The following is a 16,917-nucleotide window of genomic DNA, read 5'->3' on the forward strand; positions in this document are numbered from 1 at the left end:
AAAGTGAGACCATATGACATTGAACGTGTTTCCAAACTACTGGATTGCACTGTATACAACAGGCAACCCGTTCATGTGCTCAAACCTGATCTAGCTCGTGTTCTTTTAGGATCACAGTCTCGGGTGAAACTCGCGGAATCCTAGGAATGGCAGGAGAGTAATTCCTGTCGAATGGGAAAACAAAACAAAAAAAGTCAGGTTGAGGCCGTATCGCCGGTGCTCCCCCCTGTTGTCTTTGTTTCGTAAGTGGTAAGTTAGCTATGTTGAGTCCCCCGCTATCCAGCTTGGCTCTCTGCCCCGCTTCCCAGCCCCCTTACGCTGTGCCCAGCCCTCTCTCGTACTCCAGTGATTTCTTGGGGGAGAGGAAATCGTCATCATGGTCTTTCATGTCATCCGTCTTCATGTACCTGGCCCCTTCATTCCCCAGGAGCTCCTCTCCTTCATAGAATAACATGCCAAAGAGAGCGAACAGACCGAGGTCAGGTTGGTCAAACCGCAAAAAGGGAAAAGAGAGAGAGAGAGAGAGAGAAAGGGCAAGGTGTTAATCAGCCGTTTGAAAGGTTATACATCATGGAAACCAGGCAAGATGAAGCATGAATGATGTGGATCTGCACAGCCACGGTCACTTGTTAACGCGACATCACAACAAGCACTTCAACGATGGAAATGTTTTATGAAACACCACCTCATCCAAATTTGAATGGTCACATTACAAATGTAGTCACAAAAACAAAAATGATTAAGACACATTTAGGTGATTACGATAACAAAGTCATCAGGACAGAAAAGCAAGGCAGCAGAATCTAATATGAGTCAATTTGATTACTTACCCCTTTTCAAAACATTGCCTATTTTTTTTCTTTAGCTCAAAAGTAATAACAAATCATTTTCGCTTGTGTCAGCTATATTTTGCCCACTGAAAAAAGTGCACAGTTCACTGGTTCATGTGGGTGGTTACATCATGAGAATCCTGGATCTTGTCGAGTGTACTTGTGTGTGTTATCACATGCAATACATATTTCAAACACTCCCTGAACTACTTTCTATTTTTAGAGCAACTGTAAAAGCCAGTAAGAGTACTAGTGCATATTAATACTGCTTTTAAGCACTGGAAACTCACAAGACTTACAAGTGAACACATTTAATATAATACAATTAAAATGAATTAATTACAGTCACAGTTCAAAGCATTATTTTCTTGTTAATTGCATTACAGTGACCACATTTTTAACCTGTAACTATGCTTTTGGTATGCTCATTATATCCATTTTTATACCAACTGGCTTGTGCTAAGTTGTTGGGAGAAGTCAATCACACCCTTTAGTGGACACGGATTGGCTGTCATTTTATTATTATTATTATTATTTTTTATATAACCTGATAAGCACCTCTTGTGGGTAGGATGGCAAAAGAAAGACATGAAAATGGGAGGACGCATGAGAGTTACAGTCCCATGAACAGTAACATCGCGATGGCAACTTTAATAAAGGTAGAGTGATGTGCATATATCTTTGTAAGAAGGAGCTTGCTTACCACCGAAGCAGATCAAGATGAGCTTACCACATAAATGCAAAGCACCCAGTTGCGACTGCGGCCACAGCAAACGATAGCAACAAACAAGCTAATGTAGTGAGCCATAGAGAAGCTTTTTGCCAAACTGAAGGACAGACAGGATGGAAAATATTTTATAATAATGATAATTTCTAAGTATTTGACAATGGACAAAAGAAAACAGCACCATTCCTCCCAAACGTAAGGGTTGCAGACAGCATTTGGGACTAGTCTCAACTACAGCAGAAAGTAAATGGTCACAACTGCTGAGTAAAGTAAATAAATGACTGAAGCCACTTTTATGTTGTCGTATCAATCTTTTGATCTCCCACAGGTGAGATTAAAAAGAGATTAGTTCGATCTACACTTTCAACATGGTAATCTCACATTTTTGTTTAATCTACTGTATTGGCAGCACTAATGGCTACAACTGAATTCCAACGGTGCATGTTGAGCATTCGCAAATGCAAACAAATGAAAGCACTTGTATTCAGGTTATAATCAGTCGTTCTAAGTTAATCTGCCACATGTGCCCAATGATGCACAACTCAATTTAGCCGTGATTAGACCAACACCAGCAAGCGTGTTTCCCGTGGAAGGCGATACAATGAATTTGAAGGTTTTACATCATGCTACACAGCCTGATTCCACGGGAATGTTTTTTTTTTTTTTTTTAATCCAGAATTGTTTCCACACCAAAGTCATTTGCGTTAGTAAATGAATGTTGTGGTATAAGGGTTACAGACTTTGGCTCGACACACACGGTTGTGAGAAATTAGAGTTGATATCACAGTGAGCACCAGCACAAAAGAGATCAGAAGGTAACAATGGAGAGGGTGAGCTTGAAATGGAAACATGGAGGCACTGTACTTCTCGACAGCACGTTCCCAATGGCACACACATACAAATAAAAAGACTTGCATACCTAATGTTAGCTGTGCAAGTCCTAAAAAGGTGCAAAAGAGTAAACAATTAATACCGGTTTGGGCTATTTCATTACAGCCTACAATAAATCTGCTAACTAATAATGTATTTGACCGTTTCGGGGGTGTACTCATACCTTCATCCTCGGACACGTCAAGTATCTCATCGACTGTTTCTGGGAAACTCATACGGTGCTTCTCCGTGGTAGTCTGAGTGGCACAAAAACAGGAGGGGTACACTTAAACAATCGGACCATAGGATTGCCCATGTTTGTGATTCAACATTTTCTCACCATGGAAACAGTCTCCTCAGTCACAAGCTTTAGCACGTCAATCACAGAGATGTAGCCCAGCCTTTTGGCAATGGCGAGCGCTGACGTCCCATTCTACCAGAGGCGCACAAGGCTTACGTGATGAAAATGTTTCGTGTAGGAGGAGAAGGTGCCGTCACGCTCACCGTGGTCGTCTCGTTAGGCTGGGCTCCGTGCTTCAGCAGCAACGTTACGATGTCTGTGTGGCCTTGTTGTGCGGCCTGGTGCAGAGGAGTGTAGCCGAGCTGGACAGAAAAGGAGACAGTCATCGGTATCACTTTATATCTTGCTTCCTTAATGTTAACGCGTACTAATGACAGCGGAATGACACTCATCTAATGCTATACCTCTACCTTTCCAGCATCACATCACTCACGACCATTCCTTAAATAGCATATACATGATTGAAATTAATAGGCAGTGCAATGTGTTTATAGAGCATTGCTTGTACAAATTAATGCTGACATGATTTCCCTGGCCTTGTTCCACGCAAATCTTTTATGCGGGCTTGACTTTGACCTCCCCAAACCTGCACAGGAAGTGCCAAATACTCTGCAGTATCCATCATTCGCATGCACATTGATAAATACACTTTATTACTCCTGAGAGGTTAAATCGGGAGAAGATGCCTGGCCCTTCTGCTCTCCCGCCCAGCTTCGTCCATTTGCAAATTGTACACACACGCACAGTGAACACAATAAATGGCTTTTCTGTACATACGTAAATAGTCACATGATTGTTAGGCAAAATTGTGTTCACGTACAATGATGCAGTTCTAAAAATGTTGCAGATGAATATCCCAACCAGGAGGAGCTCACCCGTGTTTTACTGTTGACGTTGGCCTGTTGCTGCAGCAGGAACTTCACCATTTTGATGTTGCCATAATGACACGCTACATGGAGGGGTGTGTAGCCCATCTGAGATGAAACATTTAAATACCTGGTGACTTTTAACATCGGGTCTTGATGGAACCTACTGCTTTAAAAAAGAATGAACTAGGATCATGGTCCACCTGACATTTCATTTATATACATAATGAAAGATTTAATACATTTATTGTATTCTTAACTACACGTGTTTTTGTTCCCGAGACATGAGTATTTATGGCAGTGCTGGAGTAAATTGTCTTTCAAGGGACAACGACAGAAGCAGTTGTCAAGTGTGACATCAAAATATTCACTGTCAGACTTCAATTCCGATCATTTTTATCATCATTTTGATTAGCTGATACTTGTGCAATATATGGTAAATGGTGTAATAACTAGCAAATAAGTTATAATAATGATCGATCACTTCTGACTGATACCTTTATGAGTACTCAAACCTTGAGTAGTCACCCACAGCGATACCAAGCACTGTTAACCATTTGTGATTTTGATACATGAAAGTACTAAAAACAAACCAAAACAAAACAATGAGAAGTACATTTCAAAACAGCACTTTGTCACCCAGTATAGCATTTAAAAAAAAGAAAAAAACGCTGCGAGTATTAGACTAACTTTCAAACTGCCATTGCGATATGTTGAAATCAAGCTGGATTCAGCATGTATTGGCATTTAATATACCCAGTCCTAATGCTCGGTGACCTAAGACAAACTGACTAATACTGTATGTGTAAAAAAGATTTGGGCAGCTGCTGCTTTACAATCACAAATTTCTAAACATTCATATGGAATTATAGTGTCAATTATACACATATTACCATAAAACACAATTTAATCATGTTCACAGTGATCATTGCTTTCTACATTTTCATCTTGAGCTGAAATTTCGAACACTATCGGCGCAATTGGTATTTGTGACAAAACAATGACATTGTGTACAGTAACGTAGAGTCACGGCTATTGCATGTCAGTAATCTGCTGAGATATTGGGCTCTTGAGATGTGAATCATGCTTTTGATTGATCCCAAAGATGTTTTAAGTAACCTTACCCTTGTGGCTGCATAGACTGATGCTCCTTGCTTCACTAAGATGTCAGCAATGCCAACGTGTCCCTCCTGTGCCACAAGATGGAGCGGTGTCAGTCCACTCTGTAGGGGAGGGAGGAATATAAAGAAAGTACATCAAGGAAGGATATAAAGCATAAAGTACATCCTACATGTGCACAAGCACGTATGTTGAAATGCGTTCTTGCCTTGTTGCCAAGGTTGACATTGGCTTGTTTGGAAATGAGAAGAGACACCATATCGGGCCTCCCTTCCTGCGAGGCCAGGTGGAGCGGTGTGACACCCTGTAGTGATTCAGCATTTGCTGAAGCACCATACTGCAACAGGCTGTTAGCCACTTCCATCTGATTCTGCTTGGCTGCAATGTGCAAGGCTGTGTAGCCGTTCTAAAAGCAAATCGAGAGTTACAAATGAGTCACCTAGCATGAATTGCCTGTACTGTATGAAAGTACTTAATTATCCCTTACTCTGGCTGCACTGTGTGGGGACCCCCCTTTGCTGACAAGCAGGTTGACAACATCCAGATTGTTGTGATGTACAGCGACATGCAGTGGAGTCAGACCGTTCTGCAAAAATGCCTTATGGTAAATACATAGTCAATCTGAACTGATTTATATGTTGTTTAATACAAACTTAAAAAAAAAAAAAGGGTTCTTGCCTTCCCAGCAGCATTAGGGTTAGCCCCCTTCTCCAGCAACAGCTCCGCCACATCGACCTTGCCGTACTTGGAAGCCACATGAAGCGGAGTAAAGCCTTTCTGTACATGCACCAACAGGAGTACGGCCCCATTATCACGTGGAGTTTATCAGTCAGAAGACAAAAATGACCAAACGTGGCTTTGAGTCATACCTTGGTCATCTTAGTTTGCTGTGCTTCCATGTCCAGAAGGATACGCACAGTTTGTGCGTGGCCCTCCCGGGCGGCGATGTGAAGGGGTGTGTGTCCTGCTGTGGTTGTAGAGTTTGGCTTGGCTTTGTGCTCTAACAGCAATTTTACAATCTCCTTGTGGCCCATTCGAGCCGCACAATGCAGGGGTGTTTGGTCATCCTAGCAAAGATGGTGAGGGATGATATGAAATGCACTTCATTGTGATATTTAGTCAACATTAAAGTCGCTGCTCTTCGAAATGCATCTAAGAATTTCACATTTGTGACTCGTTTTTCCAATCACATTTCAAGGTTTGGATGTTGAATTGCGCTTCACGTCTCACTCTTTGCCTAAAATGTCATGCATAGGCAGATGGAAGTAAAGATAACCACCTTGGCTTTGGCGTCCACTGGTGCAGCATTCTGTAGTAAAAACTCAGCCACCTCAAAGTGTCCTGCCCGGGAAGCCATATGGAGTGGGGTTTCAACTTTCTGCGTGTGCACACAACACAAATAACATACATCAACCGCACAATCACAATTCAACGTACTGGATCATATTTCAAAATTTAAGAATAAAACTCACCACATTAGAAGCACTTGGTGAAGCTCCTTTTTGCAGAAGGATCTTCACGATGTTGAGGTGGCCCATGAAAGATGCCACGTGCAAGGGTGTCAAGCCAGACTAAAAAATAAAAATAATCGGGCTTTAGGAGAACTATTGTGGACTATGGACAGTATACAAGAACACAAACAAATCTGCTATTATAAGGTAAACACCTCACCTCAGTCACAGCCTCTAGCGATGCTGAATGTTTGAGCAGAAGATCCATCACACGCATGTGGTTCTTTTTACAAGCAATATGCAAAGGAGTAAAGCCATTCTGAAATTAGAAAAACAAAGTATCTTTAATAAAAAGCATACATGTATTTCAATTCAAACAGGCACATACAGTATTTAGGTAGGGCGGTGGTTCTCACACATTATTCCTTGGTAGTCAACAAAAACACAAACAACAAACGGAACGAATAATCCCTGCAGTGGTCACTTATGTGGTCATAATGAAGGGCCCACTCAGGGGTCCCGCATGCTAGTTTGGAAACCACTGTGATATGCCGTCATATTCATTTTAAAAGTAAACAAGTACTATTATGATGCTTCGATGCCACAGCAGTAATGCCCCAAAAGTCCTTTGCAGAATTAATGCTGCTCTTGTCGTTTACAATTGTTTTGCTCATATTAATTTGTGAAGCACTGCAGTCCATGTGCTCAACGCCTGTGGGAGGGACCAAGTTAGAGGTCTGGTGCCCTGCTACAGAAGCTTGTTGTAGGGAAGGGGCATGTCACCTCTCTAGCAGGGAAGGAGCTCAAGCTAGTGTGTGAGACTGAGAAGTCGACTCAATATATTCGGGCTCATTAGATCCAGGAGTTTTCCTTCTGCTCGTTGGGCAGCGGACCAGCTTTACACTCTTGGCAGGGTCCTTAAGGGTGCATGGGAATTGGCCCAACCGGTCTACTTGTGTTTTATGAACATAATTTCTACTTGCAGATGATCGTGGAGAGTTTCCAGTTTGGTGACCACCGTGTTACATTTCTGATGTTTGCAGATGATATGGTGCTGGTGTGATCTCCGACTCTCACTGGTTCAAAGCTAAGTGTGAAACCATTGAGATGAGAATTAGTGCACTCTCTTGGTTGTAAATGAGATCCTTCCCCAAGTGGAGGACTTCAAGTATCCTTGGGTCTTTGCGAGTTAGAGAAGAATGGAGCAGGAGAGCGATAGACGAATCAGTACAGCGTCAGCGGTAATGAACGCTCTGGATTGGTTAGGTGTAGTACAGAAGTGGCTCTGCTGTAAGGGAAAGCTCTTGATTCACCAGTTAATCAACATTCCTACCCTCACCTATGGTCTGTGCCTGCAAATTGTGATTCAAAGACCAACAAAGTGGGTACAAACGGCCAAAAGGAGCTTTGTCTGTAGGGTGTCCGGGCTATTTCTTTGAAGTAATGTGTGAGGCTCGATCATCCAGGAGGAGCTTAGAGAGAAGCCACTGCTCTACCATATGGAGTGAAGCACGATGAGGTGGCTCGGTGCTTCCAGGTGCCTCCTGGATGCCTCCCCAGTGAGATGTTCTCAGTTTATTCTACTGGGATGAGGCCCAGAGGACAGGACAGTTTGGGACACCTTTTTAGACCGGGCGCTCTGGTGTAACCCTGGATATCTCAAAAAGTGGACGGATGAAAAACTAGGAACACGTCTAACGTAATTTAGTGCAGTTCTGTACAAGTGATACTTATGTAATACTCCGAAGTGTACATCCTTTTTAAAGCAGATACAGTACTAGCTCATATCAAAATCTCATTCAACTGTGCAAGTCAACAGGATGCTATTGCTGGTGAGTATATGGTGTTTTTACAAGTTTTGTGGTCACTGACCAGTGCCCGAGAGTTGGGTTTTGCCCCCTTGTCAAGCAAAACTTTTGCCATTCGGTGGTGTCCACAGTGTGCAGCCACGTGTAGAGGTGTCAGATGGTCCAGTGTGATGTCATCAATGTCTGCGTTGTACTGCAGAAGCTGCTTGACACAGTCTACGTGATCCCCCTGTGCTGACATGTGGATTGGCGACAGGCCATTCTGGAACAAAAGACATGTTGATGTGAAAGTCCCTGGCAAAAGGCCAGAATTTCATTTGTATGTTTTTTGACAGTGCTTAGCATTAGAATTGGCAGGACTATCTCAAAGTTTGTTTTTCAACATTGTTTTTTTTTTTTTTTTTTTTTTTGCTTTAAAAAAAGACTTGCAAGGTTCTTGGCTCAAAAAAGATTACCTTGGTCTTGGCCTGGATGGGGGCTCCGTTGTCAAGAAGAATTTCTATTATTCTGACATGTCCATTTCTTGATGCACAGTGCAGAGGAGTGAGCTCATCCTGGTGATAGACAGTATCTATTAGTGGCAGTCAAAAGCATGGAGTGAATCCAAAACTTTGATAAGATGCTTCACCTTGGTCTTGGCATCAATTTGTGCCTCTCTATCGAGGAGAAGTCGAACCATGATCACATTTCCCCTTCTGGATGCGATGTGCAGAGGTGTAATGCCATTCTATACAAAAAGAGTTGAGCCAAAATAAACAAAGAGCATGAGCTTATGGAGTTCCTTTGCTGTATGGGGGGCTTGGGCGATTAAGCAAGGTCGGAGGCAATCTGCATTTCAGAACATGACAATCCCCCTGAATTATTTTATCATAAAATAATGAATCCATTCATGCCATTTATATCTACATTTTTGAGTTATACAGGTTTTTGCTGTTAACAAAATCCTGTGTTGAAAACGGTTCGGTCTCTTTGATAATACAGTACAGTGTTTGGATTCTCAACTGAGGGCACACACAAAAAACTGGGGCTCACTGAAATGTAATTCAATACCTTTGGGGTGAAATTGACATTGGCTCCTCGGTTGAGAAGAAGCTGAGCAACGTTCAAGTTTTCATAGTGAGCCGCAATGTGGAGGGGTGTGAATCCAGTCTGCAAGGATACCCAAGCACATATTAATTGCCATTCAATGAGTGGATTATGTTTACACCAACAACATCACACACACACACACGCTCACCTTGCTGAGCACATCAGGGTTCGGGTCATTCTGCAGAAGTACTGCGGCTGTGCGTGTGTCGTCATTGCGCGCCGCGATGTGCAGCGCGGGGAGGCGGACCTTCCCCTTGGTGCCGTAGTTGATGAGCAAGGCTACAATATTTTCATGGCCTTGCTGCAGAGCCACAGCCAGAGGTGTGAAGCCATCCTGTAGAAGACAGCAGATGCTCAGAATGCACTTTGATTGCATGACCTCAGTTAGAGCCATGTCAGCGGTGAAAGCTGGTGAGCACACAACACGATGGCATTGACTACAATCCGGGATCAGCAGGATAGCATTGAGGAGATTTGTCAGACTAGTGATTGAAAACGTCTCTTGTTCCTCGGTACCTCTGTTGGAATGCTTTGATTAGCCCCGTTCTCCAGAAGAAACTTCACAACCTCTAGATGGTTTTCTTGTGCAGCCATGTAGAGTGGAGTGAAACCCTTCTGTCTCAGAAATAAGCACACACACACACGCACGCACACACACACACAAGCACAGCAGAAATGCCAAAAGCGACAAGATAGAAAATTACAGATACACAAACAAGGATGCACACCAATACACAGAAATATTGAAGCAAAGACACGTGTGAACACTGCTATTGTCAGTACAATACAATGGCTCCACAGTCGGCGCTTGATTGAAAAGCAGCTGAAAGAGAGCGAGCACACAGTATGGGGCTCACCTGAGACTGAGCATTGACGTTGGCCCCGTAGTTAACCAGCTCTGTGACCACCTGCTCCTGCCCTGCCAGGGCCGCGATGTGCAGAGCCGTGTTTCCTTTCTGGGTAAACAGATACATGGGAACAAGAGTCCACGGCTATATAACAAAACATGTCCGACAAGTTTGAACAATTTGGCTATTCTGCATACTGGCATCGCATTCTGGAGGTGTAAATGATAAATACAGTATTCTGATATATTATAGTTAGGGATTGGAAATAATAGTGTCTGTCGTTTTCTTTTCCTCAAAGAAAAATGTCTAAAATCTGATAAAAGAAGAAAGACAAGTGTAAAAGTGAAAGTTGAGTGGCCAAAGAGGTAGCAAGATTGAGCCTCTTGAGCATCCGTTGCCAGTAAGGAGATTTTTGTCCCTTTCACATGCAGTAATGTGCTGTCAAAAACTACAGCAAGGCTGAAGATTTTGCAACACTCCAATTCAGAGTTTACGTTTAGATATGAAACTAGAACTGTTGAAGATTTGTACATTTTACACCTTTTGATTAATGCTCTGAACAATCCGTTCAAATTTAAGATTCACCTTTTAATCGATATGACATTATTTTCATGATGTGATTTCAGGACATGACTTTATTTGCCCTTCTGATGGGCCCCAAAATAAAAAAAAATGCGAGGATTATGATCACACTGCATCAACAGATTTTGTAAAAATACCATTGGCACGGACAGACCGTTGGGTGAGTTACCTTTGTAGTAGTCTCCAGTACAATTCCATTGTGAAGTAATTCCAGCACCATTTTGACATGGCCTTCTTTTGAGGCCAGATGAAGCCCATTGAGCCCATTCTGAGGGGGAAAAATCATTTCATAGTAAAGGGATAACACAATGATTGGCCAATCAATAAAACATAAAGCCATTAAGTAAACAGACCATGCGTGAAGAATTATTGTTTTGTTGACACAAAAGCTTGATAAACCAGAGCAGGCCATTACTTATGCAAGACACCACAGATTATTAGCAAAAACAAATTCTACAAAGATGAAAATGAGAATGAAAACATTTTCATTGGCTCAATGATAATGACAGCAGAAGGAGCGGACGGCGGAAGAGGAGGAGGACTGGAGCGAGATGGCAGGCCGCTGGTCTCGTGGCTGGGAAGAATACAAGCCGTGTGGGATAGGTCTGACCTCACACAGCCTTTTTTCAGCCGCACAGGACATGTGAGGTTGGACCTTTCCCACACCACTGATATTATTCCTCTGAGTGGAGAGACCACAGCAGACCATCACTCTACTGCAAACACAGGAGAGGGGTGTGACAAGGGAGGAAAATGCAAAAAAACAAAAAACAAAAAAAAAACCCAAATAAACCAGCACGCTAACTGAGGGGGAGGCCATTGTTGAGTTGGGAGAGGAAGAAAAAAAAAAAAAATCAGGTGAAGCAGTGTGCTGGTGTGCAAGCCATTCTAAGAGAACCGCCATCACCACCGACACTGCTCTGACCCACGTTGGACCAAAATCACACACTGTCACACAAGCTGAATGGAATTGCATCATGTGAAAGTCACAATCAGCAGTTTTTGTCAATTTGCATCATTGACACCTGATGCTCTATTTTCGCAGGTAGCGCACATCCACTTGATTTAAAAACTAGCACATATTGACTTTTGTACTGTGGCAAGTCAAGTTTACTGTGTTTTACCGGAATTTGGCAGACTTCGCTAAGCCATGCTTGCCATTCTGGCAACTGAGGGCATTTTTCTTTTTTTTTTCATGCACCTGGCCCACATGACAATGTGGTGACGCAAAGTAGACCAGACCTTAGACCATCTTGAAACAGCTCTAAGTTGTGGGGCCAGTGGTATACATATATGTTGATGGATTTGAGTGCCTTAAAGTGGAAAATTACTGTAAACTGCTTCAAAGCAGACATATACTTTTACATTTGTCCTTCAAACATGTACAGTAAATTAACTGTTGGCATAAGACGAAGATGAAGTAACATCCATATTCCAGGGCGAAATATTTATTGATTGATGGCTGACTATTGGGTCGGGTGCGGTTTTAGCACATTCAGTAGACATGCAAGCAACGTCTGGGAGATTTTTCACAATATTGAATGTCATTTTAAACATTTGGAGACTCTTTTTAAACATATAAATTTGACATAGTTATTAAAAAAAATTACAAGAACCTTTACATTTTTACCTTGCAGTAACTGCAGCACACCTAGCATGAGCAACTGAATTTCAAATTAGAATTTCAAAATTTCATGGGATTCTACAGACGGTTTGTAAAATTTGTCTTTCCGGTCCCTGTTCCCTTCAGTGTTGTGGCTTCATTGCTGTACAAGTGCATTTGTTTTATGCCGTTATGTGGCTGAAGTCTGTATAAAAAATGTGACATGTTGTTGAGGACAGAGTGCGACACACACACGTCATGTTTTTGGTCCCGTTCGAAGTGCTTGAGGGCAGCAGTCCAAGGTCTTTTACCAGAGAGAAGAAGCATCAGGGAAAAGGATGCAGGATGAAAGAGGTGGGGCAAAGAAGACACCATTTGCCCATTTACTACCTGCCCTGGAGGCCTGAGCATGCATATATAATACATGGCAGAGTGCAAAGGAACAAACAGCTACAGTATAATAGCATGTGGATTACTGCACACATCATGCACACCTAAGTTTCAAATAAAAAATACAGAGCATCTTGAGAGAACTGAGACAGCCATCCAGCAGGTCACATTGTTGAGGAAACCTCTCTTTACATTTGATAGCTGTATCATACATTTCGGCATATGCCTTATTCGTTTTGAAATCAAACCAAATCTCGACATTCCAACTACTGCAAGCTGCATCTCTCTCACCTGATTGGCTGTATTTATATCAATGCCATTCTTAATGTGTTCCAGAGCCTTGTCCAGGTTGCCGGAACGGGCCGCTCGGAGGAAACTGTTGCCAGCGTCTGCCTGCAAACGCAGTGTTCAAAAGGAAAGGAGGGAGGGATTCGGGGTAAAGTAAAGGACACACAAAGAATAGGAATAAAGAGGAAAATAGAGAAAAACAGTTGGGTCAACGACAAGGACTGTTCAGAGGAACTGTCAGCTTCCCGCTCATTTCATCCCTTAATTAAGTTCTTTTTTGGGAGAGAAATTTCAAAACGTATGCACTCAGAAAGTAATGTTAGTTAATGCCGTGATAGACGTGCGGGTGATCTAAAGCCATAATTTCACCGCGTAAGTTCACAAAGGGATAGTCCAATGGACGTTTATTGTAAAAGAGAACTCATGTTTATTGTTGTTGATTCCATTCTGCCGTTTTGTGTTTATTAGCGCTGTTTATGTTTTCTCAGTCAAGACATCCGTTTGTTACACTCTTCATTATTGTTTGGACAAACGTGCCAAAATGTTGGTTTAAAATTTGATTGAAAAAAACACATTTTAACAGACATTCTAAGGCAAGGGCAACTTAAGTTCCAAGTAGCTGGAGGTTATCATTTCAATCTCATTCGTAATGCTTCCACCCAAAATATACTGTAGCCACTTGATTTGAGTAAAATGGCAAGTCTGACAGTTGCATGGCATATCCATTAATTTGCACTTTTAAAAAAAAAAGCATGTTTTTGCTTGTGTGAACTAGTCTGTCACCCCTGAGCAGGCGGGGGCGCTGCTCAAACATGATTGCTCATGAAGCGAAACCTGACTGCGGCAAACTCTGCAGCCGCTCATCTCATTTGCATAATCTCCTCTCTTGCTCGTCATACTCTTCCCCTCCATTTAACTATCCATATAAACACACCGGTCAGGAAAACTACACACTAAGCAATGCATTCATTCTACCAGAGCAACACTTACTGCCCATTGCACAGATGAAGCTTGTTTTTTTCCCTTTTTGTTCTCTTTTCAACTTCACATCACAGTGCCTTAAACTGTGTCATTTTTTCTTACAGCTCATTGGTCCTCTTTTGACAGAGAGGGTGAGCTGGAGTAAAAAGAAAAAGTGAAAAGCTCTGCATACCTGCAACAGAGGCATAGCAACAAACGACACATCATAGCCTCAGCATGACTCTCATGGTAAAGCACAGTGCAAAGACAGAGGTCACACACACACGCGCGCACACACACGCACACAAAAACAGTTGGAGGAATGGGGCTCAAAAAAGAAACGCAAATACAAAACGCTGCCGCCAGCTAACACACTTTCAGGATTAATTGCATGCACAATGCACTCCTTGTTCCCGACAAAATATATACTAACGCTTTTTCGTGGTGGACGGTTGAACATAAAGCATTTCGAGGGACATAAATCGTGCTCCCTAGTGTGTGAGCACTCTGACCCAGCTGGGCCAATTGCTCGAGCAAGTCACGCTGACAAATTTTCACTCATTGCAAACTCAACAACCATGATTAGACAACAGCTGCGACTTGAACGTGTCCTTTGTATGAACATTCAGATTTTTTTATATATAAGCGAGTGTCTCTGCTTTAAATACACGGTTGCCGAGCGGCCTCATTGACCATGCTTTCCGTCTGAATGGACTCTCTAATTCCGTTTTATTCGGAGAAGATGAGAACCTAACATCTCGCTCCCACACGCACATGCCTTTCATCCATGATCTGAAAAGTGCATCATCTTGAATCCCAATCAGCTGCAAAATGAAAGCACTTTCATCAGGCCCAATGAAGTTTTTGTATTCTGACTGTGAGGCAAGTGCAAAATGTTTTGTGAATTTCTAATGGATAACAGTTTTTTTGTCGTACCCCTGAGCTATAAAATACACTAAAGAAAACACTAGGGAAAACAGGCTGGCCCTCTGTTGCATGAAATGTTTGAAAACTTGCCATGGTGACACCAGAAACATCCTGTCATCACTGCGGGAACAAACACAGCTGATGCAGGCACACATCCACCATGGAGACAAATACCTTCAAGCCACACACACACACACACACACACACACACACACACACACACACACACACGCATACACACAAGGGCTCATGCCACAGCTTGCCAACAGAGCTGAATGCTAATATCACGTTCACAACAACGTTCTCACCAAAGTAAAGCATTTTTGTATTTGAGTGTATCTGCTTACGTCAGGAAACATGTGCGCCTTGAGATAAGGATGGATGAACTCCACCCATTGCCTGCCTCAGGAATGAAAAGGCACGCAGTACAATTTAAGAAAAATCAAGCAACACCCTTTCAATGTTTAAGAAATGTTTCTTAGCTTATGTTTTCTGGGATGCCATGGCATGATTTAGATGAATGTGTTCCCCCCTGATTATTCCCAGGGAAAGGACACGCTTCACACTCTAGGGCTGGGCTAGCCTGTGTGAGCCAATTAATCATTCTATTTGTAGGAAAAGAAACAAGATACAATAATGTGCTCCACAGCACCACCATAAACAAGAGCAGCGTTGCAGTTGTGCGCGGCTGAGTAATGCTAATGAAGACGTGCTGGGAGGAAGAGAAGACAAAATTAAATTTTTTAGCTCACACTGGAAGCTAAAACTCTTCTTACCAAAAATTGAGAGCTCTAAATCCCCCAGCACCTTTTTTATGCTCTGCTGGTGCTGCAGCAGTTAGAATGACATCACCCCCTCGCTGGTGGACTGCGGTGTTTGAAAGCTCAGTGTTTGTGTGCAAGCGCGTGTGTGCGAGAGATCAAAATCCTTGCCTCCCTCTCAAATGGATGACTACGTCTGAAGAATCCCCATTTCACAAAGCCTCAATTGTGTTGCCGAGAGAGGAAACGGAGGAACACAGTCAATTATACAAAACGATCAAATGAAATTTTGCAGAATGTAAAATGTATCGTTAGTGATTCTGAAAATCTTTGAGTAAATCGGGGGAAAACACTTGGTTTTTTTATACAGTCCAGCACCTGTTATCCCATCCGTGTCCTAATACTTTTAACTGTCTATTTGCATCTGGACTCATCCAGGAGATTGCTGTTTTAATCCAAATCTCTTTTCTCACAGTCTGAATATGTTGGCCTCAGTAGGAGAAATCAAGCTGGGGATTAAACTAGGACCTTGTTACAAGTGCAACAGAGAGCTCAATCATGCAGGGCTTCCACAGAATGTCAATGGAAGAATAGCAGTGCCAAACAGCCGAGATTTGGATACTCTTTCAGCAAACCTCAGCAGTTTTGTGATGGAGCACACTTTCGCTTTTTGTATATTTGAACTCACTCTTCTTTTTTTGCTGCAAGAGGACCATTATTTTCTAGGTCGTGCTTTATGTTGATCTTGGGGAAAAGCCTGTTCAGTAAATTCTGATCACTTTAAGCGCACAAAGAACCAAACGCCCGGACTGTGTCCAAACATACCCCATGATCGGGATCTCAACGTTTCTATACAATTTACGGGAACGTGAAACAGCGAATATGGAAATTCCTGCCGAGTAGTTAAACAGCTATTTCATCATCCTTTTCTGCTGACTTGCATTTGCTCAATAAATTGATTTTCTTTCTTGGGCCTTTTCTGCCTTAGCCTCTACATCTCTGCTTTCGCCTCTCAGGCTGATCCATCAGTTTGAGCAGGCGGCGAGCTGCTCCCGGATGCAGAGATGTAGTAAGTGTTGACTCAGTCCGATAGAGGCCCGTGGGACCGCTCTGCATTGGGCACATTTACAGGAAGCGTGTGAGCGCTCCTACGAAGCTGTTACAATGTTTCGCTCAACACGCTTGTCTGGATGGAAATCGGTGCTTCATAAATGACGGAGCATCATCGTCGGCTTTACTATTGACTTTCTCGCATATCATTATATCTGTCCTTGATTCATCCACTGTGTATGGATAAGATAAGTCAACCTTTGAGCAGATGATAAGATAATAACGGTTAAAGCCATAGTGTTTGGAGCTCATCCACAAGAGATATGATAAACACCACGTGCACAGTAGCTCTAATTAGGTACACATCATTATCTTATAATGATCAGATGACTGATCCACAACCTAACTGCTTTGAGCTGCTATGCTTGTATCATTAGGGTGAATAAA

The 16,917-nt window shown here is 42.5% G+C and overlaps 1 protein-coding gene across 8 annotated transcripts in view; it reads right to left on the bottom strand.

Annotated features, from left to right (window-relative positions):
* Positions 1–16,917, bottom strand: part of ank1a (ankyrin 1, erythrocytic a) — a 41,512-nt gene that overhangs the window by 23,035 nt on the left and 1,560 nt on the right. For 3 of the 8 annotated variants that reach the window (XM_088403472.1, XM_088403955.1, XM_088403550.1), the window contains exons 2-25: positions 12,776–12,877; positions 10,661–10,759; positions 9,919–10,017; positions 9,578–9,676; positions 9,210–9,395; positions 9,023–9,121; positions 8,601–8,699; positions 8,428–8,526; positions 8,037–8,234; positions 6,385–6,483; positions 6,186–6,284; positions 5,993–6,091; positions 5,583–5,780; positions 5,392–5,490; positions 5,201–5,299; positions 4,922–5,119; positions 4,719–4,817; positions 3,604–3,702; positions 2,932–3,030; positions 2,768–2,860; positions 2,612–2,684; positions 2,477–2,497; positions 318–438; positions 86–164 (exon numbers count right to left, since the gene is read on the bottom strand). In XM_088403472.1, the coding sequence (XP_088259598.1) occupies positions 86–164; positions 318–438; positions 2,477–2,497; positions 2,612–2,684; positions 2,768–2,860; positions 2,932–3,030; positions 3,604–3,702; positions 4,719–4,817; positions 4,922–5,119; positions 5,201–5,299; positions 5,392–5,490; positions 5,583–5,780; positions 5,993–6,091; positions 6,186–6,284; positions 6,385–6,483; positions 8,037–8,234; positions 8,428–8,526; positions 8,601–8,699; positions 9,023–9,121; positions 9,210–9,395; positions 9,578–9,676; positions 9,919–10,017; positions 10,661–10,759; positions 12,776–12,877 (2,655 nt within the window). Of the gene's footprint in view, positions 1–85; positions 165–317; positions 439–2,476; positions 2,498–2,611; positions 2,685–2,767; positions 2,861–2,931; positions 3,031–3,603; positions 3,703–4,718; positions 4,818–4,921; positions 5,120–5,200; positions 5,300–5,391; positions 5,491–5,582; positions 5,781–5,992; positions 6,092–6,185; positions 6,285–6,384; positions 6,484–8,036; positions 8,235–8,427; positions 8,527–8,600; positions 8,700–9,022; positions 9,122–9,209; positions 9,396–9,577; positions 9,677–9,918; positions 10,018–10,660; positions 11,097–12,775; positions 12,878–16,917 lie in introns of those variants that run through there. The other 5 variants (XM_088403873.1, XM_088403636.1, XM_088403391.1 and 2 more) reach the window with 3 other exon arrangements.

The sequence above is a fragment of the Hippichthys cyanospilos genome, chromosome 1 (genome assembly GCF_059441005.1).
Source record: "Hippichthys cyanospilos isolate Australia breed blue-spotted pipefish chromosome 1, RoL_Hcya_1.0, whole genome shotgun sequence".
NCBI classification, from domain to species: Eukaryota; Metazoa; Chordata; class Actinopteri; order Syngnathiformes; family Syngnathidae; genus Hippichthys; species Hippichthys cyanospilos.